The sequence below is a fragment of the Musca autumnalis genome, unplaced genomic scaffold (assembly GCF_047663935.1).
Source record: "Musca autumnalis isolate F117 unplaced genomic scaffold, ASM4766393v1 scaffold_1, whole genome shotgun sequence".
Classification (NCBI taxonomy): domain Eukaryota; kingdom Metazoa; phylum Arthropoda; class Insecta; order Diptera; family Muscidae; genus Musca; species Musca autumnalis.
This window is the reverse complement of record NW_027411644.1, coordinates 114,983,337-115,004,992: the sequence shown is the minus strand read 5'-3', so window position 1 is coordinate 115,004,992 and position 21,656 is coordinate 114,983,337. Positions and strand designations below refer to the sequence as shown.

General features: G+C 34.6%; 1 protein-coding gene across 1 annotated transcript; it reads right to left on the bottom strand.

Annotated features, from left to right (window-relative positions):
• Positions 1-16,534: 16,534 nt before the first annotated feature.
• Act88F (Actin 88F) lies at positions 16,535-20,868 on the bottom strand. Its single transcript, XM_073963187.1, has 2 exons — positions 20,317-20,868; positions 16,535-18,434 (listed from the first exon to the last, which is right to left on the bottom strand). The coding sequence occupies exon 2, from the start codon at positions 18,411-18,413 to the stop codon at positions 17,283-17,285; it is 1,131 nt and encodes a 376-aa protein (XP_073819288.1). The 5' UTR covers positions 18,414-18,434; positions 20,317-20,868; the 3' UTR covers positions 16,535-17,282.
• Between the last annotated feature and the right edge of the window lie 788 nt (positions 20,869-21,656).

Sequence of the window (21,656 nt, the reverse complement as noted above, 5' to 3'; positions counted from 1 at the left end):
GTCAAAACACCTTTTGAGCACTAACAATGCGGGGTCTAAAACGCAAAATTTTAGTTTTTTTCGGAGTTTATGACTAATCCATTTATTCTAGCAAACTTATGAATTGCATGCGCATCTTCTTCAATCTGATCTTTTAAAATTGCATCATGGCAATAAGGATAAAATAAGCTCAAATCGTCAGCATACATTATAAGTTTACCGTACAAATTTATATTTGCAATATCATTTAAATAAATTGTGAACAATAATGGGCCCAAGACATTACCTTGGGGAACTCCATATTGAATGGGTTTCATACCACTACAACAATTGTTCACTTGAACAAATTGTTGCCTGTTTCGCAAATAGTTTTCTATGAGTCTATACCCATTACCAACGATTCCATAGAACTGAAGTTTTTGCAGTATCAGTTCATGATCTACCATATCAAAAGCCTTTGATAGATCATAGAAAACTCCAGCTACTCCCCCAAAACCATTGTCCAACCCATCGCATATTGTATTAACTATATTCACTATCGCTTCCTGAGTACCGCTACCTTTTTTAAATCCGAACTGAAACTTATATAACAGATTACACTCCTCTAAGTATGTAGTGACTTTTTCAAAGATCTTATCAAAAATCGATAACAATGCAATGGGTCTAAAACTGTCAACATTGCATGCATTTCTCTGTTACCATTTTTGGCACAACTGAATTCCTACATACTTTTAACATCTTTATGCTTATATTATCGTGACCAGGACTTTTATTTGTTGGCATTTTGGAAATTATTTCTGAAACTTCCTCCTCATTAGTTGTACAAAAATTAAATGACGTTTGAACTTTAGTTAATGTATTTGTACAAATAACTTTGTACATGTCTTTGGGTGAGGTTAGGGCACTGGGAAAATCAAACCATTAAAAATAAATATTGCATATTATCAATTTCCCAGTGCCATAAAATACCATATGTTTTCAATGCAGCACTCTTATGCGCTGGCGCAGACGGCAATTATTAATCTATTTTAAATATGTATGATGAATTCCGAGCCATCGTAAATCTATGTGTGTGAGCACTGATAAGAAAGAATGTCATAAAGGCCACACACGAAGATAACGATACGCTCAGTAGGTAGAAGGCACACAATGTAGGGACAAAACAACCCTCCTTGTGTGCTGGCTAAATAGATAAAAAAGATTGTATGTCTGCGTGTAGGCTAAGATAGATTAGTTTAAGTAGCTCTTAAGTTTCATTTTATTTTAATAAAATTAGAATTGAATCCTCAACCGAACCGAAAGGTTGTCTTTTCTCTTCTCGCTTTTACAGTATTTAATAAATTTATATTATCACCAGGGCAAAGCTGAATGTTTCCTTTTAATATTATTGGAATATCTGCAAAGAAGTTATTGAACATTTCACACATTTCAGTACTTGTTACATTTTCACCAGCATCATTCATCAACTTTATTTCTGAACGAGTAGCCCTTCCGCGGTGTTCGTTTAAGAACTTCCAACATTTCTTTGGATTGTGCTGAAGTTCTTTTAGTTTTGATTGGTAAAAAATGTTCATATTGATTTTCGAAGCTCTCTTTATGACTTTACTTATGTTTCTAATAGTACTTTCTAAACACTTCCTTCCATAAACAAAATATCTCAACCTATATTACCATAACAATCTTGAATCTTAATACTTGTCCTAAACTTAATATTCGCATTTCAACTATTTATTTCAACTATCTTGCATTCCGCCAATTTGCCGCTCAGAATTCTAGCTCTTCTAGTTCGCTTAATACGAAAGGTACAATTTTTTGTACATTTAAGTACTTTTCTCTTACAACACACCTAGGAACCCTCATTCAGAGTTTCAAGATTTTAGATTTACCCGTTTCGCCTCGACGTTGATTACCAATAAGTCACTCAAATAGTAAAAATGTTAGTACAATTAAGTACTTTCTGTAACCTGTTTACTACGAATTTTCCAAAACCCATCCAAATCGATCACCTACACCCAAGACTAACCCTTACTCAAAATTTCAAGATCCTAGCTTCCGCCGTTTCGCCTGGGCATTGATTGTCAGCCAGACATACACTCCGGTTCATCTGAATAGAACCAACCAACATTTGTCTACAAATACCGTTATATCTGACGATAGGAGAGGAATTGTAAATTATAATTTTGTGGACATGTAGAGTATATAGTAGCCGATATTTTCAATACCTAACATGTTTCACATATGCGTTATAACGGTACTTTTTACTCGCTTTATGAAAAAATGTCAAAATATTAGCATTTTTTAATGGTTCACCAGGATAGAACCAGCCTAAGAATTTACACAAATCCTTTGTTAGATGTTGTAAACTTTAACAAAAAACTATTTATAATTATAAATAAATGCCGATAGTGTTGATTGCCAACAAATATTGTGCAAAAATTTGTATTAGGGTCTTGAAATTTGATGAAAATCGAAGCTTAGAGCTCCAAAACATATTTTTATGAAGAAATCGGTAGAAACAATTTATAAAGACAAAATGTTATACTGAATTATGTTCAAAATTTTCTATACTGCAATAAAATTATAAAAAAGTCACATTTGATAGGTTTATGAGTCCGAAACAGAGGAAATATGGTAAAGATAACTCAAAATTCTACCTTTCCAATCCAAAATTTGATATTTTAGCTCAGGAAGTGAATGCAAATCGATGGGTTCCACCTAGTTTCGTTGGTTGTAGGCATCTGCAGGTCCAAAAAATAAAGAAAATTCCACCGCCGAACGCTCCATGTCACAATCAAGTCCTTGGAATTTCAAAAGGTTCTAAGACATTTGATGTGAAGAAACAGCTTAGCGATAGGGGAAGGCAGACGGTAATTTTTTCGAAAAGAAAGGGTTTAATTTTGATGGTTATGATGTTCACACATATTTTCCTCATAGCATAAGTACCGAAAAAATATTTCTGAATCGTTATTACACAAAAAAGAGCGCCTATGTTTCTGTGCTTTCCATGTCATGTGATATCTTCTAAATCAAAGCCCTGAAGTTGACATGAAGCGTTCGGCGGTGGAATTTTCTTTATTTTTTGGACCTGTAGATGTCCACAGCCAACGAAACTGGGTAGAACCCATCGATTTGTATTCACTTTCCTGAGATAAAATGTCAGTTTTTGGATTGGAAAGGTAGAATTTTGAATTATCTTTACCATATTCCCTCTGTTTCGGACTCATAAACCTATCAAATGTGACTTTTTTTGTAATTTTATTGTAGTATAGAAAATTTTGAACATAATTCAGTATAAAATTTTGTCTTTATACATTATTTCTACCGATTTCTTCATAAAAATATGTCTTGGAGCTCTAAGCCTCGATTTTCATCAAATTTCAAGACCCTAATAACATTTTTGCACAATATTTGTTGGCAATCAACACTAACGGCATTTATTTATAATTATAAATAGTTTTTTGTTAAAGTTTACCACATCTAACAAAGGATTTGTGTAAATTCTTAGGCTGGTTCTATCCTGGTGAACCATTAAAAAATGCTAATATTTTGACATTTTTTCATAAAGCGATTAAAAAGTACCGTTATAACGCATATGTGAAACATGTTAGGTATTGAAAATATCGGCTACTATATACTCTACATATCCACAAAATTATAATTTACAATTCCTCTCCTTTCGTCAGATATAACGGTATTTGTAGGCAAATATTGGTTGGTTCTATTCAGATGAACCGGAGTGTATATGCTCAGGTATTAAGAAACGAGTTAAAGGCAATTATGAAAATAGGAGTGAATGAGATACCAGAATATATTTTATTAATATTTAGAGAACCGCGGCAACATATTGAGATAGTAAGTGGTTGCAGTAATAAAACACAAAAATAGCAATCGTTTGATATAAAAAGTCAAAATCGCATTTTTTATGATACGAGATTGAGGAACTTTGTAATCAATATGTCTCAACTGAGAAATGGGGTATTGTAAGTCGCGAAAAATTGTACTATACCATACATTTCTGTAAAATCAACTGTTTTAGCACAATTCACAGAGGGATTTTTTAAAATAATAATTTGAGCGGAATCTGTGGTGGAATTAATGTAAAAAATATGAAAAATGCGTTGAAAAACAAGAGTTTTTTAATTAATATTAAATTAATTAAATTTCAGCATAATGTAGATCTTAATTCTAAAAGACGAAATTCCTAATGTATGGTTTTTAATATATTCACTACATCAGCCTCTATGGACTGAAAACTAAAATATCGTGTTTTTAGAATTTTGTCTCTATTTTGGACGAACAACTGGATTTGTCTAAAAGCCTAATATGTGATTGTAGTACTCGCGATTATGCAATTTTGCATGTTTACTCGTAACATAAGAGTGTAACCTTCATAGGATCAGAGCAATCCCCTCCCACATTAGAAATTTTTGTGCGTAAATTAAAAAAACGCTATTTTTTAGTTAAAATTTTGCAACCATCATACGATTACCCTGGAAACCCGCGTGAATTTAGTTTTTTTTTTTTTGCAATCTGAATCTACTAAGCCATGGTGCGTCCAAATCTTTCAATTAGGCCGGCGGATACGATACTCCTCAAATTTCGAAAAATAGGTTTCGCAAATATCGCGTATTAAAACACGTTTTGGATGTGTCATCTTTAATTAAATAAATAGATCGGATCAAATATCAAAAATTATGCTGTCACAATATATGAAAGATTTACCAAAATATGGACTAAAATTGCTCATATTTTAACTTGCCCCGTATCCAAAAAGGGTAATTTTATTCATAGTTTTGGAAATTCGTACTAATGTGTACGAAAAGTACTAAATGGTACTAAATTTGGTAAAATTTGGATGAACGAATATAGCTGGAATTCTGAAATTTTAAATCAAAATTACTTTTCGAGTTTAGGATTAAGATAGTTTCGGAAATTCGTATTTGTGGGTACGGGAAGTACTAAATGGTACTAAATTTGCTACAATTGGGATTTAGGTGAACGAATAGAGATGTAATTCTGAGATTTGAAATTAAGATTACTGCCGAAGTGTAGGATTAAGGCAATTGTGGAAATTCGTACTTATGTTTACGAAAAGTACTAAATGGTACTAAATTTGGTACAACTTGGATTTGGGTGAATAGATTGTGATCGAATTCTGAAGTTTGAAATTATGATTTCTGTTGGCCTGTAGGATTGAGGAAGTTTTGAAAATTCGTACTTATGGTTACGAAAAGTACTAAATGGTACTAAATTTGGTGCAATTTTGATTTTAGGTGAACGGGTATCCTGAATTAAGATTACAGTTGGAGCGTAGGATTGAGGAAGTTTTGGAAATACGTACTTATGAGTACGAAAAGTACTAAATTTGGTATAATTTGGATTTTGGTGAACGGATAGCGCTGGAATCCTGAAATAAAGATTACTGTTTTTATACCATCCACCATAGTATGGAGGGTATATTAAGTTTGTCATTCTGTTTGTAACACATCGAACTAATCATTTGCGACCCTATAAAGTATATATATTCTTGATCAGGATAAAATTCTAAGACGATCTAGACATGTCCGTCTGTCTGTCCGTCTGTTGTAATCACTCTAGCGTCCGCAATAATTGAGATAGAGTGCTGAAATTTTGCACCCGAGGGTATTTTTTTCCATAGGCAGGTCAAGTTCGAAGATGGGCTATATCGGTCCACTCTTTGGTATAGCCCCCATATAACGGTACCTGCGGATTTGAGGTATTTTGACGTTCTTCGCCACATTTGCAGACCGAATTAGCTATAATTTGGCACTTAGGGTTCTTAGTGATCAACAAACTTATATCCCAAAGGATATGGGCATAGGTCCATGTTTTGGTATAGTCCCCATATAACGGTACCTCCCGATTTTTGGTATTTTGAGAATTTTAGCCACAATTTTTAACCGAACTATCTTCAATTTGACATTTGAGGTTCTCAGTGGCCATGAAACATCTCCACGAAACATCGTCAACAAAGGACCATGTTTTGGTATAGCCCCCATATATCGGTACCTCCCGATTTTCGGTATTTTGAGAATTTTAGCCACAATTTTTAACCGAACTATCTGCAATTTGACATTTGAGGTTCTCAGTGGTCATGAAACATCTCCACCAAACATCGTCAACATAGGTCCATGTTTTGGTATAGCCCCCATATAACAGTACCTCCCAATTTTCGGTATTTTGAGAATTTTAGCTACAGTTTTAACCGAAATTGCTGTAATTTGCCATTTGAGGTTCTCAGTGGTCATAAAACATCTCCAACGAAACATCGTCAACATAGGTCCATGTTTTGGTATAGCCCCCATATAACGGTATCTCCCGATTTTCGGTATTTTGAGAATTTTAGCTGCAATTTTTAACCGAACTAACTGTAATGCTCGGTATTTTGAGAATTTTAGCTACAATTTTGTCTATTCAAAAATAATCGTCAATATAGGTCCATGTTTTGGTATATCCCCCTATATAACTGTACCTCCCGACTTTCGGGAATTTTCAGTGGTCACGAAATTTTTTCACTAAAATTCGTCAACATGGGTCCATTTTTGAGGGTCTACATTGTTTTGATGAAACTACCCTCAATTTGACTCTTGAAGTTCCCTGCAGCTATAAAATTTTTCCGCCAAAAAATTTAAAGATAGGTTGACTCTTTGATATAGCCCCGTAGGTGGTACCTTTCACCTAGCTGAACACATTTTTTTAGAGTAGATTAGATAACACTGTGCAACAAAATGGAGGTGAAAGTATGGGGCACGGAAAATTCCTCTTGGGGAAAAAACCAAGGCCTTTCTTCCCCAAGAAGAATTTTATTACAGACAGATCCGCCGTGAGCCTTATGGCGTGATGCAATTTTTGTTAGAGACCCTGTGGGCCATCAGGAATTAGCGTTATATCACTGTTGCTTAAGTGCTCTACAAAAACAACAAACAAAGATATAATGCTTGTTCATGATGGCTTACAGGGTCTCTTGCAAAAACTTCATCACGCCATAACGCGGAAGTTCGACTCACGGCGCATCTGTCCTTCGGGGTTTTTAATATACACACCAAGGGCTTTCATCTCCAAAAGGAATTATCTCTGCCCCAACATTTGTGTTCACAGTGTAATTTAAGCAATAGTGGGAGGCAGTAGGAGTCTATTATTTGTCGAAAAGTTTTTCCACCTAAAATTGTAAAAGGACCCTAATTATTCCATTTTAATTAAGACTATTTTATGGTGGAGGGTATAAAAAGTTCGGCCCGGCCGAACATAACGACTTTTTACTTGTTTATTTTGTATTAATGTAAGTGTATGGTTGAGATATGTGGTTGTCGAAATACGTACCATAAGTATACGAAATTACTAAATGGTACTCAATTTTTTTTTTTTTGGAGTTAGGGTGAGTATTGTTGAAATTGTTGTTATGAGGGTTGCTGATGGCTGAAATGGCATTGCAAATAACTTCTTTATGGCTACGAAAAGTACTAAATGTACTAAAGTTGGTTTATTTTTTACATGAATATTTCACCTTCTGAAGACAGCAAGCTGTTAATAATAATGCCTCAAAAATGTGGCTCGCTTTTGATGTGTAAGGGTGAGATACGGCTGATTTTGTTGAAAATCGAATTAAAGTTGTACGAACAGTATTTAAAAAATGCGTTTCAAGTGTTGTAATATTTACTTTAACTTTATTTTAATTTTATGTCACAATTGGAAGTCCTTGTGATTTAATAAAACTACCTAAAAATGTTCGGCGATAGGTAAACTATAAAGCAAAAATTGGATGCAACGGAATATCTTTATTATTGCATTAAATTTTGACGAAAAAGATAAAGAAATCTTACATTGTTTTCTTCAAATTTTTCTTTTAACCATAAAACAAACAAATTAGAATAATATCATTTTTCTTCTCATTTTTGCAAATAACATGAATGTTATAGCTCGGACCTTCGCGTCATAGGCTTCATTTTTTCTTTCTCAAAATGTCTGGAAATTCTGATTTCTGGAATTGACATCTTGGTATTTTCACCTGACATTCAAATCTCCAAGACAATCATGATATCACAGAGTGGCCAGCGGTTATAAATATGTTCTGTCTAGGCGCTCGTAGAATATAACGTTGGCCCCTTTATCTTCAGTCGTCGCATAGGCGCAAATAAGACAGATGTTGGAGAATTTGTGTATTGTGGCGATTTAAATAGTTTAACAAAATCATTGATTTGTGGAGTCAATGATAAGATAAAAATATTTTCAAATAGTGAAATATTTATAAATATAAATCCGTTTCAGACAATTTTGAGTCGATTTAGCCAATATGCGTCTGTCTTTCTGGCTGGAGCGCACGATAACTCTGGTAAGGATCAACCGATTTTGTCGAAAATTTGATTCTCGTATTATTTTGTCCAAACTTAGTTTGGGATACCCCCAAAAAATTTTTCACTAAAATGGGCGCACGGAAACTCTCGAAGGGAGTAACCGATTGTATCCAAACTTGTCGCGCGTAAGATTTCCTCCAGACAGATATCAGATTCGAATATGGACTATATATATTCACACAAACTTTTAAAATGTTTGGCATGACTGCGGTGTTGAATCGGCATGGAGTCCTGCAGCAGGTACAATTTTTGTCGGGAGCAAGTCCATACTTCTAAAAGCTATAAATAAGACTTGCCGGCACCAACTCAAATGACTGATAAGCACAAAACCATACGAATTGAGTATCTAATTTGGTCGAAGCTTTGCACATCGTAGACTTTCTCCAAACGTATCTCTTCTTCTTTCTTCTTTATTTGTCAATTCGTTTTCCGAATGTTAGCGACCAATACAATTATAAATAGATTTGTTTTTATAAATACGTATATATACAATATTTGTTTAAAGATTGCTTAGTATGTCTGCAAATGCATTTCTATCTCTAGCCTTTGATAATAGGGTTGTAGTATCTCGGATGCCCGTCCATTCTGTAATATTATCCATCCATGTTGTCTCCTTCCTTCCTCTAACAGGTCTTCCTTCTATATTTATGTGGATTATATTTTGTAGCAATTTATATTTTTGATTTCGCATTATATGCCCCAGGTACGCAGTCTTTCGTCTTTTTATAACTGAGATTAGTTCTCTTTCGCAGTGCATCATTCTCAGTACATCGGTATTTGTCATATGGGCTGTCCAGGGGATTTTGAGTACTCTCCTGTAAATCCATATCTCAAAAGCTTCCAGTCTTCTTATATCAGCACTTTTAATTGTCCATACTTCCGTTGCATATAATAACACTGACCAGACATATGTTTTGATAAAACGATTCTTTATTTCAAGATTAATGTCATGACTCGTAAGTACTCTCTTATATTTTGAAAATGCTTCTCTGGCCTGTTCAATTCTGCACCTTATTTCTTGCTAGGACTGCCACTGTTCAGTTATTGTAACTCCGAGGTATTTGAAACTTTTGACTCTGTCAACATAAGTATTGTGAATTCTCAATGTTGTATTATTGTGTTCATTCTTCTTGCTTATAACCAGACCGTATTTTTCGCTGTGTATTGCGAGTTTATTCACAAGGTTCTGGAGTCCAGATATGATATGCGCCAGTAAGGTTGTATCATCAGCATATCTTATGTTGTTCAGAAATGTTCCGTTTATATGAATGCCGATTGGGATTTTGTTTATGGATTCATGAAAAATTTTTTCTGAGTAGATATTGAATAGCAAAGGTGACAATATGCACCCTTGTCTTACTCCCTTAGATATGTCAATTCTATCTGTCATTTCCCCGTCCACTTTTATTTGTGCACTTTGATGCCAATATAGACTTTTGATACAATGCACTTCTTTCTGGTCTAGGCCAATGGAGATGAGGATGTCAATCAACTTATCGTGTAACACTGTATCAAAAGCTTTTTCGTAATCTATAAAGCATAGAAATACGTCTTTTTGTGCGTTTTTACATTTCTGGACCAATGTTTGTACCGAAAAAAGTGCTTCTCGAGGTCCCATACCTTCCTTAAATCCAAACTGAGATGTTCCCATGGCTTTTTCGCACTTTGAGTATATTCTGGAGTGAATTATCCGTAGAAAAATTTTTAGGGCATGGCTCATGAGACTTATAAGTCTGTGTTCGTTACAATATTTTGCGTTGCATTTTTTCGGAATGGTAATAAATGTAGATTTTAACCAGTCTTGTGGGTATCGACCTGTATCATATACATGGTTAAATAATTTTGTTAAAAGTTCGATGTTTTCGTCTTCTATTAATTTAAGGATTTCCGAAGGAATCTCGTAAGGGCCACAAGCTTTCCTATCTCTCAGAGTGTTTATTGCTGTTTCAACTTCTCTTCGACTGATGGGATTTCCTGTAAGAGATTGTTGAGTCCGTTGTTCAAAAGTTGTTCGATTTTTATCTGTAAAAGTTTGTTTTATATAATCTCTCCAAATATTCTTCTTTTCTTCTGTATCAAACACAGGATCATTATTATCATTATATAGTACTTTTGAATGAGTTTTGCGGTATACACCAGCCATTTCTTTTAACTTTTTATGGAGATTAAAGTCGTCGTGAAGGCTTTTTAATCTATGAATCTCCTGACATTGCTTATTTATATGATTGTTTTTTGCCATGCGTATAGCGACTTGGATTTCCCAGTTTAGTTCCCAATACAGTTCAAAGTTCTTGTTTTTATGTTTTCGTCTCTCTTCCATCATGTTGAGAATATCCTGTGTCATCCATTCCTTCTGTGTATTATCTGCTAGGGGTTTGAGTGTAGTCCTTAGTGCGTTCCAGAAGTCGTCAATGTTTTCAGTATTTATATTTCTTAGTTCTAGATTTATATTATCTCGAAGATTTGCTTTCAAGGTGGTATTTTCAAGTTTTGCCACATTGAGTTTACGACGGATATTCTTTTTTCTATTTGCAACAATTTTTGTGCGCAACTGCATCATCAGAAGATTGTGATCTGAAGGAACATCAGCGCCTGGATATGTTGAGCATTTCTTAATCGAGGATCCGAATCTGGCATTAATTAATATAAAATCTATTTGGTTTCTCACAATATTGTCCCTTCTATCCTGTGGCGATTTCCATGTATATAGTCGTCTTGGGGGAAGGCAGAACATTGTGTTTGTTACCATCATTTTATGTTCTTGACAGAACTGAATTAGTCTATCGCCCCTGTCATTTCTTTCGCCTAGGCCATAGTTTCCTGTTACGCCTTGGCACTTTTCTGCTCCTATTTTAGCGTTAAAATCGCCTTGAATTATTGTAATTTCGTGCCTCTTTGTCATTATTAGTAAGTCTTCAATTTCCTCGTAAAAAGCTTCAATTTCATGATTACCTTTGTCCGCAGTAGGTGCGTATACTTGGATTATGTTCATGTCAATTGGTTTACATTTAATTTTAAGTAGCATAGTCCGATCCGATTTGAAGATAGAACCCTTAACGCATTGCGCTATGTTACTTTTTACTATAATCCCGACACCGTTTCTGTGATTTTCGCTGGAGTTGCCAGAGAAGTATATTTTCATGTTTTGGGAGCTAAATTCGCCGCTTTGTGGCCACCAGGTCTCACTTATTCGGAGTATATCGATGTTTAATCTGTTCATTTCCATAATAGTGTTGGCTAGTTTTCCTGCTTCATAGAGACTCCTTACATTCCATGTAGCAATTCTTAAATGTTGTTTTTTACCTCCGGGGATTCTTAGCACCCTTGTGTTGCCGGAGACTAAGGGCCGTGTATTTATTTCATCATTCATAATAGATAATTGTATAGTTTTTAGGGAGAGAGGTACTTCAGCGGGTTCCCCTTGCCATCTGGAAGGTTTATAGTTTTCCTTCTACATATTCAGCCGCTCCTCCTGGAGTTCAGACGCTGTTTGCCGCCGCCAACTGTTGATCAGACGCTGCGTTTTTTTTTTCTTTTGGTTCGCCCCGCATATTTTATTTTTGCGGTACCCGCCATATCTGATCAGCGTTCCCCTATCCACCACCTGGGGAGGCGTCCGATGGGAGAGAAAAGAAAAAAAAATAACTCCACACGGAAGTTATCTCACTCACAAAAATTAACTATTTTGTTTAAGTACAGTTTAAGGGCTGGTAGGGGATCGTTTGTATTTTTTACCGAGAGTACTTCTCGTGAACAAGTCCATGATTCCTGAGATAATGGTTTAAAATCTCTAATCCACGGTGACCAACTAAAGTGCCTGATTGGCACGATAACTATCGGAAGCAATGATTAGTCGATAGTCTAACCTTTGCGTATAGTAATATTTCTTTCACAATTAAATCATTTTTGCAATTTTTACAACAGGTAGTACTCGCGGTTCATATAACGACAGTATAATTTATATCAAGGGTAAGCCCATACTCACTGAGATAATTAGCCTAAAACTGCAAAAACCCTGCGGCCACCAACTATGGGTTGAAAATATTGACAGTATCGAAATTGTAGTTTAACATTTCAACATGTCGTTTTGTTTTATGGATTTCCGTGCTCAAAAACAATTTGAATAACAAAATTTGTGTAGTATACTTTAAGGCATACTGCAGACATTTGTTGTTTTCTTTATTTCCGGTGAGATCAATCTTTATAAAATACATACATATTGCAATTCAGCAAGAAAAAAAGTTTCATTGATAAAGTAAAACTATATTTTTATATCTTCCACCATAGTATGGAGGGTATATTAATTTGTTTTTTCGGTTTGTAACGCACTGCAATGGTATTTAGTATTCCATTTGAAAAAATTTAAAATTTTTTGCGACCACATCTACGAATTTTGTTATAGAGGCTATAGAGGTGAACCCGTTCGGGTTCACAAAATTGCTCGATGCTCGCAAAAGTTATAGCGGTTTTTATTCTCATATAAGATAAAATGTTTAAAAATGTCTTATTTGTTTTTATGAGAAAATCTATGCATAAATCGCTAACAACATTCCATATAGAGCTGGCAAAAATCGATGGCACTATCAATAAAATCGATTATTTTATAAAAATTAAATATCGGTAGATAGTTTTGCCTATCGATATTATCGGAACAAAAATCCGCAACCTAAAATTCATTGAAATAAATAGAAATTTCGCTGCTTTTTGGTTTTTTGTGTGTGAGAAAGTAAGTCCGTAGTTACACGTACACATTTTTCGGAAAAGTAAAATGCATTTTTTTAATATTTTTATAAAATAAAAACAATTGTTTATTCTCATTTACATTTCTGTGAACTACTTGTGCAAAATGTCAGAAAAGCATTGACATTTCCGCCATTTTCATCTCCAAATTAATGGTGTTGACAACTTAACGATAATATCGATAGCAATCGATATTTTACAATATTATATCGAAAATATCTAATTTTGGGAATATTGATGGTTTGCCAGCTATAATTCCATATCTATTCGTATTCGAGTCCGTACATACCTCTAAAAATAATATAAAACCAGTAAGGAAAGGATCAAAGTCGGGCGAGGCCGACTATATAATACCCTACACCACTGTGAATATGTAAAATATAAATCGGAGCTATATCCAGATCTTAACCGATTTTGATATAATTTGGCACATTTATTTCCAGACCGAATTCAGTCACACATTCCAAATATCATTGAAATCGGACTTATATATCGTGTTTGGAGCTGAAAATACACGAAATCGGCCGCAAATATATATGGGTGCTATATCCAAATCTGAACCGATTTCGATATAATTTGGCACATTTATTTCTAGACTGAATTCGGTCACACATTCCAAATTTCATCGACATCGGAAATATATAGCGTGTTTGGTACAGAAAATACGTGAAATCGGCCGAAAATATATATGGGAGCTATATCCAAATCTGAACGGATTTCGATATAATTTGGCACACTTATTTCTAGACCGAATTCAGTTAAACATTCCAAATTTCATCAAAATCGGACGTATATAGCGTGTTTGGTGCAGCAAATACGTGAAATCGGGCGAACATATATATGGGAGCTATATCCAAATCTGAACCGATTTCGATATAATTTGGCTCAATTTAAGTGGCGAAATTTCGTGGCCACTGGGAACCACATATGTAAAATTTCAGCTAGTTCAAGCAAAAAATGTGGCTAAGATCCCTCAAATACCTTAAATCGGGAGGTATCGTTATATGGGGACTATACCGAACTGTGGACCTCTTGACAATTTTTAGTGGAGCAATTTCGCGGTCATTGAGAACCTCAAATGTAAAATTTCAGCTAGTTTGGGCAAAAAATGTGGCTAAGATCCATAAAATACCTTAAATCGGGAGGTATCGTTATATGGGGACTATACCGAACCGCGGACCTATCTTGACAATTTTTAGTGGAGCAATTTCGCGGCCATTGGGAACCTCAAATGTAAAATTTCAGCTGGTTTGGGCAACAAATGCGGCTAAGATCCTTAAAATACCTTAAATCGGAGGTACCGTTATATGGGGGCTATACCAAAACTTGGACCGATATAGCCCATCTTCGAACTTCGAACGGCAAAAAAATTTTATTCCCCAATTTTCAGCGAAATCGGTCAACAAATGCGACCTGTATGTTGCGAGCGGACGGACGGACATGCATAAATCGACTCAGAAAGTGATGCTATGTATATCCCTAGTCAGTTGACGAGGTACTCAATTTTTAAAATGGCAATAACTATGCATTTTTAAAATATTTATGACGGTCAGGGGTGCCCGTTTAAATTTGAAAATGTAAGAAACCCAGATTTTCACTACTTTTACCGTTATAAAAAAATAAAACGAAGCGCCCAAACGAACTAAAGGCATTTTCGTTCTGCATGGATCCCAACACGATGGAATTTTGTATCAGAACGCTTGAATATTTTTCTGGTCAACTTTTGTAGCACAGTGTCATTTATGGACATTTTCCGAGAAGTTTGCACCTTCTAAAGACAAAAACTACCTGAAAAAGCGTTCCAATGCTTTTGCGATGTATTAGAGAGTTCTTAATTACTGTCTTGGTTGCAATTTTTGTCTTTGTGTTGGCTCGAAAATCTCAATGGTTTGGCTGTTATATGCCAAGATGTCAACAAAACTTAGATAAAAAACTTAAAGTCAAAATCTGGAGGCTCGATTTTCATTGCAGACATATGGTCCAGTAGACTTTTTTGCTCAGTTCAATCCCAGTTATCAGAAACGCGAAGGGTTCATTAAGGTTTTCAAATCGCCCCGGCCTAGTATACAGTCCATATTCGAACAATGTGCAAAGTATAGACCAAATCGGTTACTTCGAGAGTCACCGTCCACACAATTTTAGTGAAAAGTTTTGAATTTTTGTGGGCGAAGTACTTGAAAGAGTGGACCGATATGGCTCATCTTCGAAGTTAAACTAAGTTCGGAAAAATTATTACGATGGCTAAAATTTGGACCGAATCGGCAGATCCGTTTGAGAGTTATCCTGCGCTACAACCACTACAATGGTGTCACAGGGTTTCTTACAACTTTCAGGCTATTTTCTCAGGAAGTATGGACTTGCCCATGAAAAAACTTGTACCATCGTAATGGGGGCCACAAATGATAGTTTTTACAAAAAAAAATCAAAGAGATTCGAGAGCAGATCCTAAACTGAACTTATCCGAAATTTTGTGTGAGAGGTACCCGAATGAGTTGAAACCTCATCTATGGCCGGTAAAAATTTGACGATGTGCAAAGTATGCACCAAATCGATTACTCCCTTCAAGAGTTATGGTGCCCACAATTTTTCCGGACTTTTTTGGGTGAGGTACCTGGAGGAGTGGACCGATATGGTGGACCATCTTCAAACTTAAACTAAGCTTAGGCAAAATATTAAGAAGTACAAAATTTTGTTCGAATCGGTTGATCCGTACCAGCCAAACAGACAGACGGACGGACATGATTAAATTTATTCCAAATTGTCTGAAACGGATTTCGTCCAAAAATACTTGGGGTTTAAAACCATAATTTTGGTGAGGCACATTTTGCCCGCATAAAAGGGTATATACCCTTGTTAACATAAATCCTGAGGGTATAATCATATCGGGTCTAAAAGGGATACCTGAATATAAATGAAAATTACTGATAGTCAGAAATAAATGAAATGTGAAACGAAGTGGAAAACAAAGATACTCAAGTGGAAAACATTTTACAATAAAATTAATAAAAATGGGACAATCATTCCAAAGGAATTCAATATAGTTTTGTCAAATACTCAAATTCATTTCCGCCATTGTTAGGAGAGGAGACACAATAAGAATTGGAATATGAATTACATTGCCCACCCTAAATATATTCATATTTGTGAAGAACTAAACCACCAAACTTCCTCATCCCAATAAGCAAAAGTTTTAACAAATTCAATTGTTATTTTAAATTAATTAATTTAATAGAAAATTAACATTTACAAAAACAGAAACAAAATAGTTTCACTTAAAACTAAATAATGAATTTAAGTTCATCACGAAAAAAATTATTAAAACAGAAAATTTGCCAATGGGAAAAAGGAAGTTTCTTCGCAGTAAAAAAATAACATTTAAATATTTTTTTTTTGTCTTTTTAGGTTTTTTCTTTCTTGTCTTCATTCGATTAAAGCAATCACAATTTGCACTTGTTTTATGTCTTTTTTATTTTATTTATTTAGATTTTTTGTTGGTTTTGTTTTAGTTATTTCTCCAAAGATGATCTTCTTAAGTATTCAAAATAGTTTATGAAAAAAATAAAAACATGTAAAATCTCCTTAATTAAAATGAAACACTTTAGACAACTCATCCCCCGCTTGGGGTTGGATCAACGACGAAGACAAGGGCTAGGGGTTATCATGTCCAGCCAATAAATGACCACTGAAACCGACACCACCGCTGGACAGTGGAGTTAGCCATGGCTAAGTATGTGAGGCTGCAGACACAACTTCCCCACACACCTTGTTGTGGTTGAACCAATCTTGGTGGGGGATCTTCGTTATTAAAAAAGCAAATGAAAACATTTTTGTGGTTAAAAGTAAAAAATGTTAAATTTCGTTAAAATTTGTAACTGATGTTGGTGCTTTGTTGTTGTTCTTCTTGTTGTTGTTTTGGTTTTTTGGTATTGGTTTGGGATAGATTTCCCCATTAAAATAAAACTAAAAAAGATTAAGTGGATGTGTGCTGTTGTTCTTTTTCTTGTTGTTGTTGGTTTAGATGGTGGTTGAATGTTGTTGTTGGTGTTGTAGTTGTTACTGATGTTGTTGTTATTATTCTTGATGTTATTGAAATATATAAATAATAATAATATTAATAGCGTATAAATAAACTTATTGAGGTTGTGGTCTTGGCTAGGCGAGCTTGTCGAAATCTTTTGCGGGCGAAAAGACTTAGAAGCACTTGCGGTGAACAATGCCAGGGCCGGATTCATCGTATTCTTGCTTCGAGATCCACATCTGTTGGAAAGTGGACAATGAAGCCAAGATGGAACCACCGATCCATACGGAGTACTTTCTTTCAGGTGGAGCAATGATCTTAATCTTAATGGTGGATGGGGCCAAGGCAGTGATTTCCTTTTGCATACGATCAGCAATACCAGGGTACATGGTGGTACCACCGGACAATACAGAGTTGGCATACAAGTCCTTACGGATGTCGACATCGCACTTCATGATGGAGTTGTAGACAGTCTCGTGGATACCGCTAGATTCCATGCCCAAGAATGAGGGTTGGAAGAGGGCTTCTGGGCAACGGAAACGTTCATTGCCAATGGTGATGACTTGACCGTCGGGCAATTCATAGGACTTCTCCAATGAGGTGGAGGCAGCAGCAGTGGCCATTTCCTGTTCAAAGTCCAAAGCGACATAGCACAACTTTTCCTTGATATCACGGACGATTTCACGTTCAGCAGTGGTGGTGAAAGAGTAGCCACGTTCAGTCAAGATCTTCATCAAGTAGTCGGTCAAATCACGGCCAGCCAAGTCCAAACGGAGGATGGCATGTGGCAAGGCAAAACCTTCATAGATGGGTACAGTGTGGGAAACACCATCACCAGAGTCCAAGACAATACCAGTGGTACGACCGGAAGCATAGAGAGACAATACAGCCTGGATGGCAACATACATTGCTGGCGAGTTGAAGGTCTCAAACATAATTTGAGTCATCTTCTCACGATTGGCCTTGGGATTCAATGGGGCCTCAGTCAATAATACTGGATGTTCTTCGGGGGCAACACGCAACTCATTGTAGAAGGTGTGATGCCAGATCTTTTCCATATCATCCCAATTGGTGATGATACCGTGTTCAATGGGATATTTCAGTGTGAGAATACCACGTTTGCTCTGAGCTTCATCACCAACATAGGAATCCTTTTGACCCATACCGACCATTACACCTTGATGACGGGGACGGCCAACAATTGAGGGGAATACAGCACGGGGAGCATCATCACCGGCGAAGCCAGCTTTGCACATACCCGAACCGTTGTCAATGACCAAAGCACCAGCATCATCATCACACATTTTGGCAGTAGTTTAGAGTGTCTGCATATTTCGGGGTGAAAAAGAGTGGGAGAGTGAAAGAGAGAAAATTATTATGATTAAGATAAGTTTAGAAACGATTTGACGGTGTGGTGAAAAGGTAGTTGTTGGTATTTATCAGTTTATAGTACGTTTACATTATTGTTATATTTGTCATGATAATAGAAGTAAGACGTTTACACTTGAGTTTATTATCGAGATAATCATCATCACTTTGATCTATTTGAAGTTAAATTTATAAAAATATACCCTCAAATAATCTAACATAGAGCAATTATGATGGCAAAGAGCGCTAATGCAAATCTGTTCTTTACGCGTTGCCAATACATGATCAGACTTATCTTTGACACAAACCCCAATACAATTATTGTGAATGATATATTTATGTTTGACAGTTTTTGATTTTCTTAAATGCTTCAATAAATTTGGGATTGATAGTGAGGTATATTGGCCTATTTGTACCTATTTGTACCGAAATTGGCTAGTTTTTTTACTTCGAGCTTATTAGTGACATTTTGAGGGGGTTTGCTAAAATTTTTGCCGATGTTAATTAAATATTTTCTTTAGCTCCCTTTAAGTGGGGTATTTAATGAGGTAAATTCCATCAAAAAATATGATTCTAAATTCTAGCATTATCATGTATTCCATGTATCGTTTTCAAGATTATAATTCCTTTTCTAACGATTTCTACTCATTAAAATTTCAGCACAGTGGTTTTATTTTCCAATATCAATAATTTTGATATGATTCAGCGGCTTTCTTGTATTAGATTTTGTTACAGAATTTGTACCAATGAAACATATTAATTAGACCCAGAAAATACTGCCGGATGGACATTGATATTGAGACTAAATTGTATCCTATTATATACGAATTCAGAATATTATGGTCACAGGAATCAAATTTGGAGAGTAAACTAAGTGACCATTCTATGGTGCCCGACAACATAAATATATTTTAACAATTTTGAAATAAAAAGAATATCAATATTTTTGGTTTTGCGCCGGGTATTTTAATAATAACTTCTTCAGTCTAAAATCTATAATGTTGAACTACTATTTCTTCAAAATGTGTATCAAATTTCAAGGAGATTCGCTTGTGTAGTCTTATATAATATTTTTAGGAAATATATTTTTTTATCCAATTACATGTCATCAATTTGATTTAAAGTATTTTTTTAATAAATTTTCAAATGTTGCAAAAAATCATTCAGTTTTAATTTTAATGTAAAAAACTTTTTAATTGACAAAAGTTTAAGATTGAATCTTTGTTTTTCCCTTTCATCATTTTAAATGAACGATTTTTTTTCAAAACTTTACCCGTGAAAGAAATATTATAATTTCAAAATATTTTTAAATTAACTGTAAAATGATTGGAACAAAATTATCAAAGGCCAATGTAGTTTGGTTGGTATTCCAAAGCATCCGATGTGATTTAAAAATTACTTTTTTTATTATCCAATATTTTGTACAATATTTTTCTCAACTTTTTTTCGGTTGTAATTGATTTTTAATTTTTTGATTTTAAATTCTTTGTAATTTCCTTCCACATAATCTTGTCATAGGTTATGTTCAAATTATTATCAATTTGTTGGCTGGTTGCATAAGACACATTCCATTAAAACACTTAAGTAATTTGATACACATTTTGTAAAGTTCAAAGTTCTCAATAGATCACTTTGTATTGGCTATAAATGTTAATAGTCCCAAATAAATTATTTTTAATCTAATTTTGTTTAAATATAGCTTTTTTCGATTTGTTCACTTTCTTATTTTTTCACATTTTTTGTTTTTTTTTCAGTCCATTTATCTTTATTTTATTTTCTTGTAATATCCTTTTCACCACACTCGAATTAATCCTTTTAAATTTCTTTGTTGATATCCACCTTTTCGGCCAACAGAAAAAAGGAAATGTGTTTAAGAAATTCTTTGCTTTCTGTTAGAATCGATCGTTGGAATAAGGATCCTTGTTGCCGTCTACACTCAACAACAAATAGATTCACTCTAAAGATGTTTAGCCTTTATAAGAGCCGTTTTATTCTTGGCCATTTACCTCTACGCGCAATTAATTCTCAAAATAAACAATACATTTTCACATTGCGGACACCAATACATCGCCATTTCCCCTTTAGTATCTTTATCACACATACTTTAATTTAATTAAAGAAAATTCTCATTTGATTTAACACATACACATTGACAATTTTCAATTCAAAAAACACACATGACCATCACAACGACCATCATAGGCAAACAATAGCCAAAATTCTCTATCTCATTGTCGTTGTCGCCGATATGAATTGCAGTGTTTGTGTGTTTGTATTTTTAAACGAACGAAAATAATTGATTAAATTAGTTAACGCCAATAATTGCAACCGATCCAAATATGTTCAACATGCTAATGGGACAAAAGGCATGACATACCCTACACACAGTATATTTTGATATTCAATATTCTCGTATTTAAAGTATATCGAAATCAGTATTTCGTTTCTAATCTTAAATCACATGAATCTATGATTAAAATTTTTTGGCGATAAAAAATTTTACATCCTTCATCAAACATATTCATAAAAATATTTTTGATTTTTTTTTTTTTTTTGTAATGAGTACAAAGTAATATTTGTTTTTATATTTGGACACCAACAAAAACTCAAAATGCATGTTCCAGAACTTGCAAGAAGCTACTACTTTTTACTACGATAACAACTTTTTCCTTTATGTTATCGGATATACAGCTTATATCTTAATTCCTGGAAGTGACATTCCGGACAAGTGAGATATACTTGAAAGTGGAACGCTTGACCTTTCAATTGATGCCAATTATGTTGGTGTGCATGATCAGATAACAGAGTTACAGCCTAATATATTCCGTTATTTGTTTGTAGTGTAATAATAAACTCGCTAGAAGTCGCAATTATACATCAATAGTCAAGATATTTTGCACCGGGTAAGAACATAGGTCGAAAAAGATGCCTACAATTTTGAATGATGATCTGATATTCTTTAGCGGGTGAAATGGACCATTACTTTTGTATGAAAAATAAAAAAAATTTATTTTTGGTCGATATTTTAATTCCTTGAGGACATATATATTTCGCAAAGTAGCCTACACATGGAAAAAAAACTACTGACCTTTCCTCTGATGTAAATTGCAATAAAGTGTTTGCTAGATAACGGGCCTACTGCCTAATATAATGGGTTCTGTGTAGAGAACCACATTTTT